Raw genomic sequence first — 20520 nt, 5'->3', positions numbered from 1 at the left:
GTCTCTAGGTGGATGGAGCTGTTGCTAGGTATGTGAGCCCAGGGGTCCATTTACTTTTCTTATGTCGATTCGGCTTAGCTGTCCAGGTCATCTGTCGCCAAGTGTGTGGTGGAGGCTCTCACCTACAGTCCTAGACAGGAAGGGCTACGTACGGGTGATTGCAGTAGGCACAGGTATCTGGCTGCAGCAGGGGCCTGACAGCTGCCCGAGTGCCTGAGTGGGAGGTGTGTCCCTGTTCCTGGAGTGCGTAGGTGGGTGGGTTTTGTAGCCAGACTTTGGGCACCCAATGCTGTTGGCTGTAATGACTGCAAGGCACCACTTTTTCTTGGACCTGTCGCAGGCAGCTAGGTGGAGTGGGTGGAGCCACCAGGCCTCAGGCCCCTGATGTGGGTAGGTGAGGACCATGCTTAACGGGCAGGGCAGTGTTCAATGTCATGAAATCTGCCACTCCCCCTCAGCTGTTGCAGTTGAAAATAGGCTTCAGGTATATACCTTGTTGTACTATGCTAATGAGGGCCTATGCTGTTGAAATGGGCCTTCACAGGTCTAGGCAGGGGTGAAAGGCATTCAATATCCATGGACCCCTATGGCTGTGCTTAGGCAAAGGAGCTGTGCCTGCCCTGAGTTCCCACCTTGGGGGAGCTGACAGATTTTTTCCTGTTTGGTAGTTTGTTCTCTCTCCAAAGCCAGGAGAATGGCTCAGGGCATATGACTGGTCTCAATTCCGGCCCGGGGGGGTGCAGCAATTGCTGAAGCCAGACCAGGACTGGAGAAGAGTGGGGAGGGGGCAGGTAAATGGGAGAGAGGTACTTCCCAGCGGGGGGAAGAACGTCTTTGATTCCACGTGGTAGGTCAGGCGGTTGAATTTAACTTTTGCCAATTCAGTGCCGCTTCTCCCTGACTCCAGACGTTTTCAGACTCTGCCACTCAGTTTCTTCCAGCTTGGAAAACGTGTCCCAAGTGCTACTGCTTGTCTTAGCGTGCACGCCAGCCCATCCAGCCTTCAGGGTGCCGGCCAGGTCAGTTCTGGCAAATCTTAGCTGCTTCTGAGCTCACACCCTCTCCCTGCTGTTCAGTCCAACTCAACTTTGTCTTTGATGTTTAGGGTTTCTAGATTGTCATACATAATCACCTCACTTGTTTTTTTGGGTCTTTGCTATTAAGAGGGAGCACAGGAAGTGTCTGACTACTCCACAATCTTGGACCCGTCTCCCACAACTTTTTTTTAATGTACACGGAGCTTTCTTAAGACTTATTTACAGTTGCTCCTTTCCAACACACAAATCATAACTGTAGAAAAAGGGTAACAGTTAACACTGCTATAGTTCAAAATCATGATGATTAGACCAGATTCTGACATATTTTTCTGGGGTTAAAACATGCTGGTTAAATTAAGAGAGGAGAGACAACCTCCACTTTCCCTCGTTTTCTACACTGTTGCTCTCTTGCTTAACCAACCTGCACAATTTCATGTAAAATAAGCCTTCTAAGTTCAGGACATTCTTTTAGGCCTGTTATTATCAGTCCAAGGCAGATGGTTTATCTTTAGGATGAACTTTTTAAAAAACATCAATACTAATGACTGAGTAATCACTGCCCAATATTTGTTCCAGAAACCATCAAGTGGGATGTCTGAACAGTATGTTCCCAAATGGTTTTAATGAAGTTGATGGTCTTCACTATAAAATCTTATGATTTGGAAGCTTCGTTTTGACTGAGGAAGTAGTTGAGAACAATTAAGATCAACTGAGTGATTCTGTATACCAGCTTGCTACAGAATTAAAGTTTTCAAAAGCCTGAGCTAATAAAACCATCTATGAATGACTTTTTTTTAAAGGTTAAACTGGCAAAGTATTTTGAGCTATCACATTTTCCAGATGAGGAAACTATGATACTGTTGGTCACGTCTACATTTTATTTGATCGTATGCCCTTGGTCAGAAATCTAATCCTTAACTAATACTTCGTTGTTGTGAAAAAATACAATCAGTTTTATGGCAGTTTCTAGAAATACATCATGGAGAAAAATGGACACAACCTGTTCGTAACGGTGCCCCCTAAAAATGACAGGCTTTGCTTGGGAAGATACACATATAGAATGTAATATTTAACTTCAAATATATTTCTTTCTTTACTATCTCTTTACTTTTCCAAGTGACTAATAATAAACAAGCTAGTGATTATAGCAGGGGAAAACTTTTTTAGGTCATTTTTCCATCTAAGAGTTTCATTAAAGAAACATGTGCCGTATCTTGTATGACTACAAGATAACTGGAAACCCAGTTTTCATTTTTAAGCTACAAGTGGATGGCAACAGTTTCCTTAATAGTTATTGCAGGAGTAGGTCCAACATGTGTCCATATGTAGCCCTTTTCTGGCCTCGTGGGAACAGTGGGAAATGGTGATGATCGTGACTTGAAATATTCAGAAGGTGCATGACAAACAAATTCCAAGTATTCCATTTTCCTTGGAAGATCTTCCTCTGGTCCTAAATGGGAGCCAATGAAAAGTTAAATACAGTTTTGTATATATACATTACTACCATAAAATATTAATACCTGGACACTAGCAGCTACCAGAGCTAGTGACTTGCCGTAAGTCCTGAAGCATGCATTACTCTGGCTCTCATTTTTTTCTGTTAATCTCCTTAAGGAATGTAACATTCTCCCCCATATATCCACTCAATATAGCAAAAAAATCTAAAAATAATATTTAACAATTATATATGTACCAGGTACTTTTCTAAGCACTTTATATATATCAGTACTTTGAATCCTTACAATAGCTGGGAGATAAGGATTATTATTTCCATTTAATATATGAGGAAAGTGAGGGAAGAGAGAGATTAAGGACCTTGCCCAAAGTCACACAGCTAGTAAGTGGCTGGCCTATGAAACTAGGGAGTCTGCCTCCAGAGTTCATGCTTTTAACCTCTATGCTACACAGCTCCTCTGGAAACCCATTGCTGTCAAGTTGATTCCAACTGACAGTAACTCTAGAGAGTAGAACTGACCCCATAGAGTTTCCAAGGCTGTAATCTTCACTGCCACGTTTCTCCCACACAATGGCTGGTGGGTTTGACCCACTGACCTTTCACTTAGCAGCTCAGTGCTTAACCACTGTACCACCAACTCCCCTCCTCTGGTATGGGGTTGCATATTGGAATTATTGGGGATCAGGAAGAAGAGGTGAGAGGGTAGCCCCAAGGTTGATTCTGACAATCACTGCCTCTGCAGAGAATCCTGCCCTACAGATGAGGTAACTGAAATTTCATCTATGTTCTACTCTGTCATATGGGGTCACTATGAGTTGAAATCCACTCTACAGCACCTAACAACAACAACGTACTCACAAGGAGTCCCTGGGTGATGCAAAAGGTTAATGAGCTTGGCTACTAACCAAAAGATTGAAGGTTTGGGTCCACCCAGAGGCACTTCAGAAGAAAGCCCAGGCAATCTACTTCCCAAAAATCAGCCGCTGAAAACTCTATGGAGCACAGTTCTACTGTAACACACCTAGGGTCGCCATGAGTAGAAATTAACTCTGTGGCAACTGGTACTGGTAAGTACTTATAAGCAGGAAACTAAAACTTTTTAACTAAAACTTTTTATCATGTAGCAAACTTGACACGTAGGTGAGAATAATATGGGAACATTATTTGTCCTTGGGTTCTCTTTGAAGAACACATCTTTTTTCCTCACAATGAAAAAATAATGCATACTCATAGAAGAAAGGTTAAAAGCTCAGAGTAATTAAAAAAAAATGTGAATACTTTTGAAACTGTTATCAATCAGTAATTTGTGAGGCTAATACTTGTTTTACATAATAACAAAGACTTAATTGTGTTCAAGAACCTGTACTATTTGCTCCAAGAAACTCACCTATGATATATGATGAGGGGTCAAATTGGTCTCTGGGGCTAGAGAGCGTGGGAATGAGCCACGTCAGAGCTGCACTCTTCTCACAGTACTGATCCTGAATAAAACCCCGGATCTGAGCATAGTAGGGCTTTCCATCTTGTTCATCAATCACAGAAACAACATCTCCAATTTGGTAATATACTCCCTTGGGGAAACAGAAGATAATTTCATATTTCAAATAAAAGCTGTAGCACAGCTAGTCTCTTAATATGAAAGTGTCTCAGTCATTTAGTGCTGCTATAACAGAAATACCACAAGTGGATGGCTGTAATAAAGAGAAATTTATTCTCCCACAGTCTAGTAGGCTACAAGTCTAAATTCAGGATGTCAGCTCCAGTGGAAGGCTTTCTCTCTCTATCGGCTCTGGAGGAAGGTCCTTGTGATGCATCAGTCTTCCCTTGGTCTGGGAGTGTCTCAGCACAGGAACCTCGGGTCCAAAGGACACACTCTGCTCCCAGGGCTGCTTTCTTGGTGGTATGAGGTCCCTTGCCTCTCTGCTCACTTCTCTCTTTTATATCTCAAAAGAGATTGGCTTAAGACACTATCTCATCTTGTAGACCTCATCAATATAACTGCCGCTAATCCACCTTTAAATCCACCTTATTACATCATAGTGATAGGATTTACAACATATAGGGAAATCATATCAGAAGATAAGATGGTAGACAATCATACAAGGGAATCATGACCTAGCCAAGTTGACAGATATTTTAGGGGGACACAAATCAATCCATGACATTCCACCCTTTGGCCCCCCAAATTCATGGCCTTGCCACGTGTAAAACATATTCACCCCATCGTATTATAGCAAAAGTCTTAAATCAACTCCAAGTCCAATATCCAAAAATTCTTCCTTATCTATGAAATCTAGAAAACAAGCTATCTGCTTCCAAAGGTACAATGGCAGAGCAGGCACAAGCTAGATGTTTCCATTACAAACGGGAGAAACTGGAGGGAAAGGAGGCATAACAGGCACCAAGCAAGTCAGCAGAACACTTACATTAGCCCGCAAGGCTTTGAAAATAATCCTCTGTTCTCTCAGACAATTTACACAACGGCCCTGCCCTCCAGAATCTAGGTATTGGCCACACTCTCCAGATTCTGAGTGGAGGCCCCTCAGCTCTGGGCTTCAGCTCCACCTTCCAGGTCCACTGGAATGCAACTCTGCTCCCTTGGCTTTAGACTCACCATTCTCCTAGTCCATCTGAGTAGCAACTCCACCCTTAGAAATACCAGACGCAATGGCTCCACCCTTTGGAACCCCAGAGGTCATGGCCATACCTTTTGAGACTAAGGCAGTTCAGTTCCTTGCGTTCCTTGTCTCTTCGGCATCTGCTCCCTGGTTTCTTGACCTCTCGGCTCCTCGGACCTCATGTGCACATCTGCCCTGCTGTAGCAAGTGTTCCAAAGCTCCGTAGCTATACCCATAAGTACTTGGAGCTAAACTTTGGCCAGAAGGCACTGAGCCTTCTTGCTCCACGGGTCGGCAGGCCCAGCTCCACTGATACACACCCAGAGGCACCCTACTCCACCAGGAAGCCTCCTACACACAGGCACTCAGCTCTCTTGTTCTGTGGGTCGGCTCCAGTACTGTTGGACACTGGTGTCCTGATTCTGCTGCTGCCGCTGGTCCTCTCCTGCTGTTTCTTAACATCTGCGCCTTCTCTGGTGTTAACAGTTCTTCTTACTTCCTTCTGAGTCTACTATCCATTCACGGTCTCAAAACTGCTTTCGCATTTAGGTATCTGCTAGAGCAGCACCCCACTCTTGGTACCAAATTCTGTCTTGGTCATCTAGTGCCACTATAACAGAAATACCACAAGTGGATAGCTTTAATAAAGAGAAATTTATGCTCTCATAATCTATTTTTTTTTTTTTTAATCTATTAGGCTACACGTCCAAATTCAGGGTGTCAGCTCCAGGAGATGGTTTTCTCTCTGTTGGCTCCGGAGGAAGGTCCTTGTGATGCATCAGTCTTCCCTTGATCTGGGAGTATCTCAGCACATGAACCTCAGGTACAAAGGACACGCTCTGCTCCCAGTGCTGCTTTCTTGGTGGTATGAGGTCCCCATGTCTCTCTGCTCGCTTCTTTTATATCTCAAAAGAGATTGGCTTAAGACACTTCCTAATCTTGTAGACCTCATCAATGTAACTGCCGCTAAACCATCTTATTACATCATAGTAAGAGGGAAATTCCATCAGAAGGTAAAACAGTAGACAATCATAAAAGGGAATCATGACCTAGCCAAGCTGACAGATATTTTTGGGGACACAATTCAATACATGACAGAAAGCAATGGTTTCAACGCGGTCAAGAAAGATCTTTGTGAGAGTCCAGTGTGTCAATTTTACATGGCTGTGCCAATTCTAAAGTTGTTTCACTTCTGAATGAAAAAATCATATATATGTATATATCTTTTATGACAACTTGCATCTGAAGAAAACATTTCTTTATAAAAGTACTTTATGTCACAACAGTACTATCCCCACTGTTTAGCCAGAGATCCGAGCTATGGAAAGGTCAAGTGACTTGCTAGGAACCAAACAATGTATAAACAGCGGCCCAAGCTCCTGCACCAGCTCAGTGGTCTTTCTCTCTATTGTCTTAAAGATCAGCACTTCACTGGTGAGAATATACTCTACCCTCTTCCCTCCCCTACATTCCATTAAAAGAAGGTATCATAAATTCAAATTAAAAATGACCAAAACTCTTTTAACTATAATCAAGTCTTCAGGACATGTTTACTCCCAGCTTACCAAATATTTCCCCAGACTCAATGCTGTTTGTCTCTTCTCCCTATTTAGTTTCTTTCAAGGGCACAGACTTGAATACATGTTTTCAAGAGCCGCTCTACTGCCCCCAGAATGGAATACAATTACTGATGTTACCAGCATTCAAGTTTTCACACCTTATTCATTTCCTGCTCCACTTCATACTCAGCTAATGGCTCTGTACACGTGTACTAAACCCCTCCCATCCCTCTGCCTCTGCTCTTCCAGCCCATGTTTCTGTCCTGGTCTTAAGCTGGAAAGAATCTCTCCTTTGGAATATCCATACGGCTGACCCGTATCTTTATGTCACTCAGCACTTCCTTAGGTGGGAGTAGTTCTTTGTAGGCTATACTCTCCTTGTCTGCAGGCACAGGGTCTGAGTCATTGCTGCTTCCCTCAAAACAGGCCCTGGCAGCAGTAAAGCTGCTGGGTGTGCACTTCAACCATAAAAATCATCTGAAGAAATAACTTCCAGTAAACTGAGCTGACATGTAACAGGCCAGGGCTGTCTACTGGTGGGCCGCTTAACTGTGTGTCTAAGAGTGAAACCCTGAATCTGGATCAATGTGGACTGGGTATAGTCAATATGGGCCACAGACCAGTACTTGCTAGAGCTTCACCATTATCAGCTGGTTCTTCCTCCCAGCTCCTCCTGCAAAGTTCTAAGTTATTTATCACATGCATAATTTGCACTTATGGTTTGCTCTGTCCACAGGTATGATTATTCCCAAATTACAAATTATATTCTCTCACATGCATAAAAAACAGCGCCTCGCTTATCACAAGCACTCAAATATATTGCTAAATGAGTATTAACCCAAAAGATGGAATAGTGTGAAAGCAGAAGAGCAATGCAAAGACAGTGTCTTAGTGGAAGATTCCAATGGCAAGACTACTACTTGGCACATAGTAGGTATTTAATAAATATGTTGTGTGTATATATACCTATAACACCAAATAGGACTACAACACTTGATCTAAGGGGTTCCCAGCCCGTCATTTGCTGGGAGGTTTAAGAATCTCTGGCAGAGAGAAGGGGGGTCAACACAATAAGTTAGAGAACACTGGACTGGAGTTACCACACCTGGACTCACAGAGATGTCCTGCCACAATATTGTTCCAGGGAGGTCCTGTAACCATTCTGGGTCTTGGGCCCACACTCTTGGCCATCACACCCAGTTCACATTTAGCTCCCTCTCACATGCCTGATCTGGGCTCCAGTTCAGCAGCTGGCAGTGACCTCTCAAGCTCGCCCACAATGGTCCTGCCTGCCAGTGGCACTGCCCTGACAGCCTCTGCAACAGTCGGTATCTGCAGCATTATTTGAATATTTTGTCGCATTTTGCCCTTATCGTTTAACTTGCAATAACAGGTCCCACATGCTTTTTATTGAGACAAGCCTGGAAATCACTAAATCCTTAGCTCAACCAGTTGCTTCTGGACTTACCCTGTAAACGGTATGTTCAGCTATGAAGATAATGCACACATTTAAAGAAATAATAATGGTAATTTCTATCATACTGTGATGGTTAAGATTGTGTGTTAACTTGGCTGGCCATGATTCTCAGTGTTTGGGCAGTCGTATAATGTTGTGATCACTTCCCTGTTAAAATTTGATATGTGATCATCCCCAAGATAGAATCTGCTGAGTGGTACTAGCAGGGGCAGGGCATGTGGTGTCTCACTGCCCCTTCAGCCTTGATTTCTCCACCCTTCGTGGCTACTTCCTTCTTGCTCACCTTGCCAAAGTTTGGTGGCTTGTACTGGATGGATCCAGCAAATGTCTCTTGTCTGACTTCTGGTTCCTGGGACTTGAGCTAGCAGCTTACCTGTCGATCTTGGAATCCTTCGACCTTCACAGCTTATGAATGAGAGCCCTGCTCTCCAACCTGCCAATCTTGGGTTCAACAGCTTCTATGGCTGCATGAATTGGGAAAAGTCTCTATCCTGATCTACGGACTTGGGACGTTCCAACCTCTACAATCCTGTGAGCTGTTTCCTTGATATAAATCTCTCTCTATATATATTTATACATTTTACTGGTTTTGCTTCTCTAGAGAACCCAGCCTAAGACATCTGGTATGGAGAGTGGTTCTAGAGAAAAAAAATTGGTTCTCAAGTCTGGTTAGTCTTAAAGAAGTTGATGACTCTGCTTCCACCAGTAAAGAGGGCACTGCTAATCCACAACGTGAGGCAGCAATACAAATACACAAAATATCACCACCAGTAGATCAGGTATTGGTGAAAGGCGAGGCTCTGGGTGAACACGTGCGGTATCTTTCTATAGTTTTGTCAGAATGAGAAGTATAAGAAGTTGGCTGGTTGGTCCTACTTTTGCTAGACAAACTGGTGAAATAAAGAGATGCACTCAGGGCATCAGAGTCAAAGCTCAAGTGCCATATAAACAACCTCAAAGCTTCCCTTGTTCTTTGAAAAAGAGCCTCATTTCTTGTAGTAACAAAGCTAATACTGCCGAAAACCAAACCCAGGCTCTTATTTTAAGAGTGGCTGAATTACAATACCAGCTCAACTGCCAACCTCAAGAGGTGTCTGAAGTTAAAGTGAGGGCATTGACTGGGAAGAAATGGGATCCTCAAACTTGGAATGGGGACATACGTGGAGATAATCAAGAAACTAGAGACACTAAATTCCATTGAATCACTTCTGCCAACAAAACCACTGCCATCTGAAGAGATTACTTCATATTTGTCTGCTACACCACCCTCACCCAGGTCACATCCCTGATCCAATTTAAACGGAATTTCCCTGGGGTATGCCCTGCACCACCTTTTGGCTCTCAAGAGAAAAAAAGGAAAGGGGAGAGAACAGAGGGCAGGGACCTCGTACCACCAAGAAAGTAGTACCAGAAGCTGAGTGTGTCCTTTGGACCCGGGGTCCCTGTGTAGAGAAGCTCCTAGTCTAGGGGAAGACTGAAGAGAAGGCTGACAGAGAGAGAAAGGCTTCCCCTGGAGCTGACACCCTGAATTTGGACTTTTAGCCTACTTTACTGTGAAGAAATAAATTTCTCTTTGTTAAAGCCATTCACTTGTGGTATTTCTGTTATAGCAGCACTAGATGACTAAGACCCACTGAGTGCTTACTCTGCTAACATACATGATCTCACCACTTGGCCCAATGAGGTACTACTTTTTACAATCCCTCTTTTACATGTGAAAAAACGGGCTTACCACGGTTGGGCCTAGCCCAGTCACACAGCCACTTGACCAAGTAACAGAGCCAGGATCAGACCTGGTCTCTAAGCTCTGGGCTTGGGTTCTGGCATCAGATTGTCTCCCTCCATGACTTGTTGGTTGTGTCATCTTGGATAAGTTAACTGATCTTGTGTGCCTCAATGTCCTCATCCACAAAATGAGCCTAACAGAACCCACACCATGGAAGGGACTGAATGAAATAAAGTATGTAAAATGCTCAGCTCATGCCTACTACATGGCAAGCACATAATAAAAGTTAGCTATTTTATTGATTATTAACCATGTATGAAATAGCGGGAATATAAAAGAGATGTTTGCCTGTAGACTGTCTTAGACTATATGGATTTGGGCTAATAACAACAATTAAAAAAATATACTCAAGGAGAATAATCACTTAAGTGTCACAGTGTTTGGCCAGCTTAACCCACACCCATTGCTGCTAAGTCAATTCCGACTTGCACAAGGTCAGGTGTAAAAGAGTAACTCACGTCACCGCCCCCTGACAGTTCAAGGCTTCTAAGTACCAAATAGCTTTTAACGGCTTCTGCCTGTACTAGGCCTGCCAGGCCTTGGTGGTCTTTTCTACGCTCCAACTCCTTGGCTAAGGCTTCTGGTTCAAAAATAACAGTACGTCTTCGTTCTCATTGAGATATCAGATATCCCTGGGCTTTGGCCTTAGGAATGCTGAACTTCTCTTGGCCTCTCTTACCATAGACTTCTAACAGGGGTTAGTTCCCATTACTGCCCTTATTCCTCTCACCTCTGCTTTACGATGAGGATCTCTGGGCTCACTCTGCCCACTAGACATCACAGGTCACCTACTCATCCTTCAAAAATGACACCATATTGACTCAGGAAAGCTTGCTCTTACCCAGCTCCCCGACACATATTTGGATTTTAAAAACAATTCCCGTAATCTACATTAAAAAAATACTTAACACCCCACATCATATTTCAATAGGCAACTTCACCTCACACCTGAGCTCTGGATGTTTCGTAACAGCCACCTATAGGGGAAAAATAGCTTAGAAAAGAACAAAAAGCATAAGCATAACTTATACAAATACAGAGTAGCAGATACCTTTAGACCAATACAGCATTTTCAGTAGCATATTAAACAACTGGCCCATATCTTCCTTCGGTAACTCTGTAGATGCTTACCTTGTAGAAAATTGATTCTGCAGTGATTATGGTGGAAACGGACTCCGGAGCTTTGATGGGCTATGAAAAAACAAAAGTAAAAACATGAGCACAATCATGGTGTGTATGAAAGGTATTTTTCCAGCCATATATGAGAGTTCTTCAATTTGAGAAATACTAAAATTTGTTGGTGACAAGAACCGGAATAAAAAGATAAGTGATTTTCTGAAAGTATGGCAAAGCAGTGTGAATATTTCTACTGCTATTTCTGCTACGATTAGCTTAAAAATCACAGAGAACCAAAAGGACAAGTGTCTGATTATGCTGCTGAGATCTAACACGAAACCCTCTCAGAGCTTTACCACATATTAACATTCCAACTATAAAATAGACTGGCTCTAATAGCCTGAGCATGACAGAAATGGAAGTAATTAAAAAAAAAAAAAAAAAGTGTAGGTAGGTAGAAAAGGAACACAAAGTGAAAAAATATCTCCTTGGAGAGATCCTTCATTTCAATTTAACTATGGAACCAGTTATGAAACTCAATAGCACCAGAACTACGGTAATTTTCTAGCAAGACTTAACTAAGGATAAAAGAAACTTTCTTGGGAGTTCTCAGTATTTGGCTACCACCCAGCCATCTTCTTAACCCCTTCTTAAATGACAGTACACATTTTTATACCACAACATAGAAATTAGCCACCCGCCCTCCCAGTCTGTCTTGGCACCAAGCTTGAAGGGGTTGCTAGAGAAACTGATATTGAAATTATTGCAGAGAACATGTTCACCACACTTAAGAGCAAACAACATGTGCATAAGTGATATCTACTATAACCAAATGAATAGTTACTTAAAAACACATCTTGTCCAGCCAATAAATTCCTCACTTTAAGAAAAGTAAATTATAAAAATCTTAAATAAATCAGGGATAATTACTCTTAATGAATCTGCCCCAGGGACCCTCTGTGCTTTATAAATGAATGCATCCAACTTCAGAAAGGTTTTGCTGTACATGAAGTATGCCTGTTCTGAAAGGAATACCATAATAAAAGTTTTAAAAAAAAAATCTAGAATGCACTGTCCATTGTGTTTGATCACTGTCCCCTTGTGTTTACAAAGCAGTGCTTTCTACTACCTACAGCACAGGTCTTTCAACAATCTCTTCATTTTCTTACAGAAGGAAAAGAAAAATTTAGTAACATTTTTGATTCACAGCCATTCAACTCATTATCGTAAATCAGAAAGATGTATTTTCTGAGGCTATAATAACAAACGAATAAGTAAACTCCAGTATTATTATTTACTTAGGTCTTTAAAAAAATGAAAAAAAATTTTTTTCTAGTGTAGCTAGCTATACCAAAAACCATAATTCCTTCTCTTCCTTTGTATAAAGAACACAATAAGTTCAAGTTTTATATTTCTTTTAGATTAGATTTTGTATTTTCCAGAGGAAAAAAAAAAGCTGTAAGAAGGGAAAGGGTATTGTTAACTTTATGAACAGTAAGTCTCCTGTGACAGAGCTCACTCCTGTCTAGGGAGTCTGGGCCACTCCCCACAACAATGCAGGCAGGTTCAAGTGCAGAGTCAAAGCTCAGTGGTGAGAAAGGAAGGCAGTGGCAGGACACACTGTAGTTACATTTAATTACAGTAAGAGACTGTCCACAATCATCTTACATTTTTTAACTTAAAAATATGTCTTCTCCCTTTTCCTTTAGTGGAAACTTTCTTCTCAGCAGCTGGAGCAGATTTGTATTTAGTATTTCTGAGCCGAGCAGACCTCCTGTGAATTTCCTGTTTACTCTGTTACATGAACAATTAAAGAACAAAAAGAGTAAGAAATAAAAACTGGAGAAGGGTTGCTGTCCCAATACAACCATCTTACAAGGATCCCAGGTTATGTGCTTTACAAAGATATTTTAAAAATACGCATCCTCCATTTCTTTTTAAAACAAAACAGCTGGGTAATTACACAAACTGGACCAAGGAAGACAGGGAGTTAAGTGCCCTAGGCAAGCACTTGTAGAGCTTCTGAATCACCAAAAAAGTGTGAGCTGCTTAAAATACGACAGGGGGCAGGAGTAGGTACCAAAGCAATAACTATTTTGGTGTTTATCAGAGAAAAACTCTTAACAACCTAAGTCCCAACGGATTAAGCTATGGCACCTTCTACGATGCAGTATTTATGCTGCCACTTTAAAGAATGACATAACAGTCTTAGATGACATAATGACAAAACAACCTTTATTAACAGGGAAAGAGGTCCCGGGCATAAACACACGTAGAACGATTTCATTTTGGTCTCTGCGTATAAAGGCGTATATCGAGAGCCTGGAGGCTCCCAAAATGTTACAGTGGAGGATCACTGAAGACCTTCTGCTTTTCTTGCTTCTTTAAAATTTGAATTTCTCACAATAAAAGGCATTTAGAATAGGCAAAAACAATGAAGGTCTTTTCATCTGGGGGTGTGAAGGAGGCGGCCCGGCCCAGCATGGGCATCGGGATCGGGGAAGGCCCCGACCACCGCCCCCTCCCAGCCGGCCTGGCCTCCGTTCGCCTCGCGCCCAGGTCGGCCTCGGGCGGCGGGTGGGGCCGGCGGAGCTCACCTGCTTGCCGCCCCCGCCCCCGTTGCTCTGCGGAGGGGCGGCCGAGGTGCTGGCGAAGGCTGCCGCGCCGAAGCCGCCGCTGCCGCCGCCGCCCCCCGTCCCGCCGGCCGCCCCCGAACCGGCTCCCCCGCCGCCCGCGCCGCCCCGGCCCGTGCAGTGGTGGCAGAGGATCTCTCCCTGCGGGCCCTTCTTCCACATCGAGGATGACGTGGTCTTGCAGACGCTGCAGGTGGGCTTCAGGCCCAGCGGCATCGTGGCCGACTCGGGCGGCCCCCGCGGACGTAGCGATACGGGAATGGCGGCCGCTGGCTCTGGCCGCCCGCTGTCGGCCCGCCGCTCCCGGAGACAGGAAGAGCGCGTCGGAGCCGGCGCCGCGGCCGCCGCCCCCTGGAGGCTGGGAGCCTGCTCGCTGGCTCCGCGCTCCGCAGCAGCCCCAAGCGGCTTTAGAGAACAGGAGGCGGGGCCGCGAGCAGGGCCGTGGAAAAAGAGAAGGTGAGAGCCGGCCGGAAACAAAAGCCGGACTTCCGGCGGTGGGCTGGGCCGAGCCCTGCGGCTTGCCGGCCCACCTGACCGGAAGTACCGCCCCCTGAATTACAAGGAGCGCGCAGCGGCTCTGGTTGGTTGGCTGGTGGGGTAGTGTTTCTCAAACTTTTTTGCCTCAGGTTTAGAATTGCCAAATAAAATACAGTATAAATTTTAGTATAAGTGTGCGCGGAGGCTTACTCTTGCTTACTTACAAATCTGTAGTGCACAATTTCCCGTTTTTCAAAGATGTGGTGAAACCCATGTGAAATTGTGTACTACAGATTAGTAAATAAACACAATTAAACCTGTGTATACCTTGCTTACTGGTTAATCCGCCCCAAGAAAGTGTTGTTGTTTGTCTGAAATTAAAATTTAACTCAGCATCCTGTGTTCTTATTTGCTAACTCTAGCAAACCTACTCAGGACCCCTTTATGTTCTTAAAAATCATTGGAAACCTCAAATTCTTTTTCTTTGGATTATATCCGTGGACATATATGTATTAGAAGTGAGAACAGACATTTTAAAGCATAAGATGTTAAGCACACATTCATTAGCCCTCGGGTGATGATGTCACTGTGCCTCAGGTAGTCTTCGGAAATCTGAACTGTACACTAGTGAGAGGATGAGAGTGGAAAAGGCAAATAAGTGGCTTAGCATTGCTGGGGAACAGTTTTGAATCCAAGAATCAAAAAAAAAAGTTCTCGGTACCAGGCAGCCCCTAGACCACACGTGAGAACAGCTGGCCTAGGACATGCGCATTGAGAAGCCAGCCGGCCTCTATTAATGTCACGGTTCAACACAGCTCTGGCCAACGAAATGAGTCGTGCCTTCTCACCTCACTTGGTAGAGCGGTGGTTGCATACCCTTCTTCAAGCTCCTGGGTTTCCTGGATTTGTTATGCTAGGAGAGCTCTTGATGGTGTGTGGGGGATGAGGAAGAAGAAGAATGTGTGGAACGCCTATGATGTCATAAAATCTCATTTAGTGCTTACAACATCCCTGAGAATGAGATATTATTATCCCCATTTCACCATTGAGCTGATGGTCAACTGAGGTACCGCAATTTGAGAGCTGCCATCCCAGCCGCTGCTCTGAACACCACGTTGGGACAGAGCTTCCAAGCAGCCCGGGAGCCTGGGCTGTGGCTCAAACTTGCTCTGAGCCTAGATTTCCCCAGCAGTAAAACCAAATAATATTAACTACTTTCCAGAATCGTTGTGGGGTTAAGACCAAATGCAAAAAGGTTCAGCAGAACAGCTAAAGAGTGCTGTCCTGTTTTAGAACAAGGCACTCTTATGTGAGAGAATCTAGGCACTAAATTCCATGCTAGCTAATGTACCTATCCCTCTTGGTACTGACTCTTGCTTTGTCCCTCAGGTCCAAGTTACTTCCCTCTCAGTCACTAAAAACTTTGACCACCCCTCCCCCCATCAGCTTCTTCATCACACAACACTGCCCTGGGTCACATCAACCATTCTCCTTGTGACCCCAATACTCCCCAGCATGTTTTCTCCTTTTTCAAAATGGGCAACTGAGAGCTTAACGTAACTAAGGCCATGATAAACATATATGTTGTTCTTCCTCTGCCTGCCTCCTTCACATACCTCTGTTAATGACTTTGTTTTGACCAAATGTTAATGACTTTGTTCTTTGTTTTAAACTGATGCAAATAACCTTTTGTTATGTCCAACCACCTGTGGTCTACAACCCCCACAGGAAAATCGGAGCCCAGGTATCTGTTATGAATATCTTTAGCCTAATAAAGAAATGTCTGGCAGGGGACTACAAAGACACTTGTAACCTCTGTAAGATTCTATATAAGCTGTAATGTAAAACTGCTCTTTGCGTCTCTGTAGAGACAGGCTGTGTCGCTGCCGGGTCCCGGTGATGTGTACATCTCCTTAATAAACTTTCTCACTCTTTCTGACTTGAAGTATGTTTCATTGGCTCGATTGCTCCAGGGCACAGACCCTAATCAAGTAACAAATTTTTGGCGCCCAACATGGGGCTCGAATTACTCAGCCCCTGGTTCCGTCTCCCTAAGGACCAAGCCCCTGGGATGGACCCCGGAAGAGAGAAGGTGCAGCGCTCTTTGAATTGTGGCGGTCTCTCAACCTGTGGTGGCCCAGAGGTCTGGCGAAGGGGGAGGACTCCACGGCAGCGAGCTCCAGACAGAGGGAGAAAGTTTCTGTTGGCCATGGTAGGTATCTGGGCATCAGGTGGTAAATGCTACATAAAAGCCACAGGGGCCTCTGTTCTCATAGGCTCCCTCCAAGAACGGGTGACTAGGTCCTGTGAGGTTTTACGAGAGACGGTGAGGTTTCTCGTTGCAAGTGGGTACCCAGGAGGTAAGGTTCCGGCCGAGAGTCCACTAAGAGCTGGGCTTATTTATGGTGGGATTCCCTAACTAGGAGATGTCATAATATTTCGCGTAATCAAGTGTGGTCTGTAAATGGTCCTGGAGATTTTGGTACTATTATGAAGCTTGATCTGTTCTGTATTGGAACTGACAAGCGAGATGAAAAGCTGTATGTAATATGTTAATGACTTTATGGCATGAAAAAAAGGATAAAGTCTCTGTTTTAGCCCTTCTTGTGCAGGTGAATGATGATGAGGAGATGAGAGATGAAGAACCTGAGGTTGTCCTTATTCACCCACCTTGAAAAACCCCATTTGTGACCCCTCCCAGGTGGTATCAAAAGATGAGAATGGGAAGGCCCTGAAAGGGGGGGCGGAGGAGAAGGGACAGATATGGTCTCCCCACCCCATACTAGCAGTGGGGTACAATTCGGCCCAGTTCCCACAGGAGGGCTTTACCCACTCCAGGAGGTGCCAGTCCCTGCTGCAGAAGGGCCACCTTGGACAATGTGAGTCCATAATCCATCCCTGGCGTCTGAATGCATTTAAGGTCTTTACCAACAGAGATCAGGTAAAAGAGGTCAAGAAAAAGAAAGTAAAAGACCAGGACATGAAGAAACAACGCTAATCTACTGGTTGCTGCTGTAGGATCTTCTGGAAGATGACGACACCAAGGTAAGGATGGGCCCTGACTGAAAGAAAAACCAAAGTGCATTTTGCAAGTAGGAGGGGCACTGGAAAAATGAGTGCCCCAAAAAGAAGAGTGAAAAGGGCCAGGCAAGATTGAAAGGGGGAAAACCTTTTTCAAAGAATTACGAAAGAGCAGGAGGAGGATAGCCAATAGACTTTTTGGTTGATACTGGAGTGGTCTTCTCAGTACTTACCCAGAAGCCTAAAGGGACTACTCAAGTTGTCAGGGTGACTGGAAAAGAGGTGACTAGATAATTTTTGGAGCCAATAGACTGTAAAATAAGAGAAACCAAGCTATCCTGCCAGTTTCTATACAGGCCCAAATGCTCAGTCCCCCTTTCTGGGACAGGATTTCCTAAGTAAAGCACACGCTGAAATCTCTTTTGATGAAAAAGCCCTGTCTCTGATGGTACCGCCAGCAAACACCTGAAAAGTGCAAACAGCTCTCTTAGCACTCACCCAACCACTACTATCCCCAGCGACTGTCTCACCCATGGTTCAGAGAGTGGTTGATGCCATGGCCCCGTGGGTTTGGGCCAGTGGCTGGCTAAGATGAGCTTGGACTGTCCTCCCTGTGGCTGTGGAGCTGTTACTCAACGTTATGCCTGCGGATTAAACAAATTGAGGCTTTGCTCACCTGGGGCTGCAGGGACTGACCACTGGATACCTAGAGTGAAGACTCTTGGCAGAGTGCGAATCCCCATTCAATACTCCTGTTCTCCCAGTGAAGAAGACATTGACCGATGAGTAACGTTTTGTTCAAGATTTGCGGGCTGTTAACAAAGTTGTAAAGACCTTATACCTGGAAGTCCTAAACCTACATGCCCTACAATCGGCCCTTCCACATTCCAGTACTCAGTTTGCTGTTTTGGATTTAAAAGATGCTTTCTTTGGGACCCTGCTGACTGCGGAGAGCCAGCTAATCTTTGCTTTCGCATGGGAAGGGGACAAAAGAAAGAAAAAGCTCTGTTAGACTGTGCTACCTCAAGGGTTTAAGAACTCGCCACTAATTTTGGACCTAGAGCGATTACCTCCCTTCAGCTGAAGAATATTCCTGCAATATGTGGACCTCCTGGTAGGGAACAAGTCTAAGAAAGACTCTTAAGAATACTGTGACTGTCTTAAACTTTTTGGACCAAGTGTCTTTAAGGAAGTTACAAGCTAACCTCAGTTGGGCTACTCAGGAGGCAGAGAGAGATCCTTTCAAATGGACTCCTGAGTGTCAATGAGCCTCTTGTGATTTAAAGTCCCGGTTAAGGAAAGCCCCACCCGTGGGACTCGCAGATTATCAAACGCCCTTTGAATTACATAGAAGAAAAAAGAGCTGTTGGTATATTAATCCAGTTGTTGAGACCATGGAGACACCCTGTTGCCCACCTTTTTCTCTAAAAATCAAGACAATGTCTCAAAAGGCTGGCTGGCCCGCCTCCAAGCAGTTGCCGCCACTAACATTATCAAAGGTGGTTGAGTTAATTTCTTTGAGACCTGATACTATCCTGTTTGTCCCTCATGCAGTGACTGTAGCATTGGAACAAAAAAGACATTTGTGGCTCACCTCCAGTCGGCTAACAGTACATCAGACAGAGCTTTTGAGAGAAATCAAATTTAACTTTTGTCAAGTGTTCAAAACTAAACATCAGATGAAATATTTACTGGTGTGTGTAGATTCTTTTTCTGGATGGGTGGAGACTTTTCCCTGCCAGACCGAGATGGCTAGAGAGAGGTACAACAGAGGTACAACAGGTTTCAACCGCTTTAAGAATAAAGTGAAAACTCCACACAACACGGAGGCCTCAATCTAGTGAAAAAGGTTGAAAGAATAAATCAGACCATAGAACGTCATCTTAGTAAACTGTGCCCTAGACAGATAGATGTTCTGTTACTGGCCCTCCTCTGAGTCCATATTGCACCCTGGGGAATACTTAAAATCAGTGCTTTAGAGATACTTTATGAGAGACCATATTGTCTCAACCAACTCTCCCCACAATCCTCCACCCAGCTCCTAATATAATAATGTCTAAATGTTTGCTTTGTCTAACCAAAATTCTTTCCCAGTAACATTGGGCAGTCCAGCCTGGTAACCAGGTGCTTCTTCAAAAATAAAAGGACCTCCCGTTACAGCCTAAGTGGACTGGACCCTTCATCGCACCACTCAGCAATGACACAGTCCCAAAGATTGCAGGAGTCAAACTGTGGATCCGTCATCCCAAGTCAAGCCCTACCAGGTCTACAGTGACAAAAGGAGTGAAAAGGCCAACCCATCAGCGGCCTGAAGTTAAGGCTTTCTAGGGTTAAAAAGTAAAAATGTTTTCAATACTAACTTGGATGAGACTACTATTAGGGGCCAGAGAGACTTTTGCCCAGGGAATCTTTGTCCCTGAGATAAACATCCCCTGACCCTTGTTAAAAGATAAAAATTTGGGGGTCTTTTTTATATCACTAGAGAATTGTTAAACATTATTGATTTCTGTCTGGAAGAGGGCTACATGCCAACTTGGCCCTCAAGTCCTGACTCGTCAGGGTTTGTAATCTTAGACACAGTTAAAATATTCTGATATTTATAACTGAGACCTGTTACAAGATTCATGAAAGATTTGATTTTTCTTGACTGACTTCTTGGCTGCCAGATTTTACCTGGCTAAAACCCTTTTTTTTTTAAAAAAAAAAAAACAACCTTATTTATTAGTGAAATTAGATTAGCTGTTATAGGCCTGTTAATCTGTTGCTGTCTCCAATTTATGCCTATATGTGAGATGACATTCTCTGTCCGGAGTTGAACTGTCCAATAGATGGCTTAAACCTGTTGCAGGCAGGTAGCCCAATCCTTTCACCTGAAACACTGATCTATAAAAAATAAGTTGAAACTTGGTATAGATATATGTGGTCACCCAAGTTTCAAAGAGGGGAAATATGACCCCAACACTCCCCAGCAAGTTTTCTCCTTTTTCAAAATGGGCAACTGAGAGCTTAAAGTAAGTAAAAAAGTAACTAAGGTCATCGTATATGTTGTTCTTCCTCTGCCTGCCTCCTTCACATACCTCTGTTAATAACTTCGTTTTGACCAAATGTTAATGACTTTGTTCTTTGTTTTAAACTGATGCAAATAACCTTTTGTTCTGTCCGGACTACCTGTGGCACACAACCCCCACAGGAAAGTTGGAGCCCAGGTATCTGATATGTATATCTTTAGCCTAATAAAGAAATGTCTGGCAGGGGACTACAAAGACACTTGTAACCCTTGTAAGATTCTATATAAGCTCTAATGTAAAATTGCTCTTCGGGATTCCATAGAGAAAGCCTG

The 20520-nt window shown here is 43.9% G+C and overlaps 1 protein-coding gene across 1 annotated transcript; it reads right to left on the bottom strand.

Annotated features, from left to right (window-relative positions):
* Positions 1-1901: 1901 nt before the first annotated feature.
* Positions 1902-14001, bottom strand: GATAD1 (GATA zinc finger domain containing 1). The gene is made up of 5 exons (XM_010587446.2): positions 13647-14001; positions 12718-12843; positions 11065-11124; positions 3881-4064; positions 1902-2487 (listed from the first exon to the last, which is right to left on the bottom strand). The coding sequence occupies exons 1-5, from the start codon at positions 13896-13898 to the stop codon at positions 2297-2299; spliced, it is 813 nt and encodes a 270-aa protein (XP_010585748.2). The 5' UTR covers positions 13899-14001; the 3' UTR covers positions 1902-2296.
* Between the last annotated feature and the right edge of the window lie 6519 nt (positions 14002-20520).

The sequence above is a fragment of the Loxodonta africana genome, chromosome 8 (assembly GCF_030014295.1).
Source record: "Loxodonta africana isolate mLoxAfr1 chromosome 8, mLoxAfr1.hap2, whole genome shotgun sequence".
NCBI lineage: Eukaryota > Metazoa > Chordata > Mammalia > Proboscidea > Elephantidae > Loxodonta > Loxodonta africana.
This window is presented reverse-complemented; position numbering and strand designations above follow the sequence as displayed.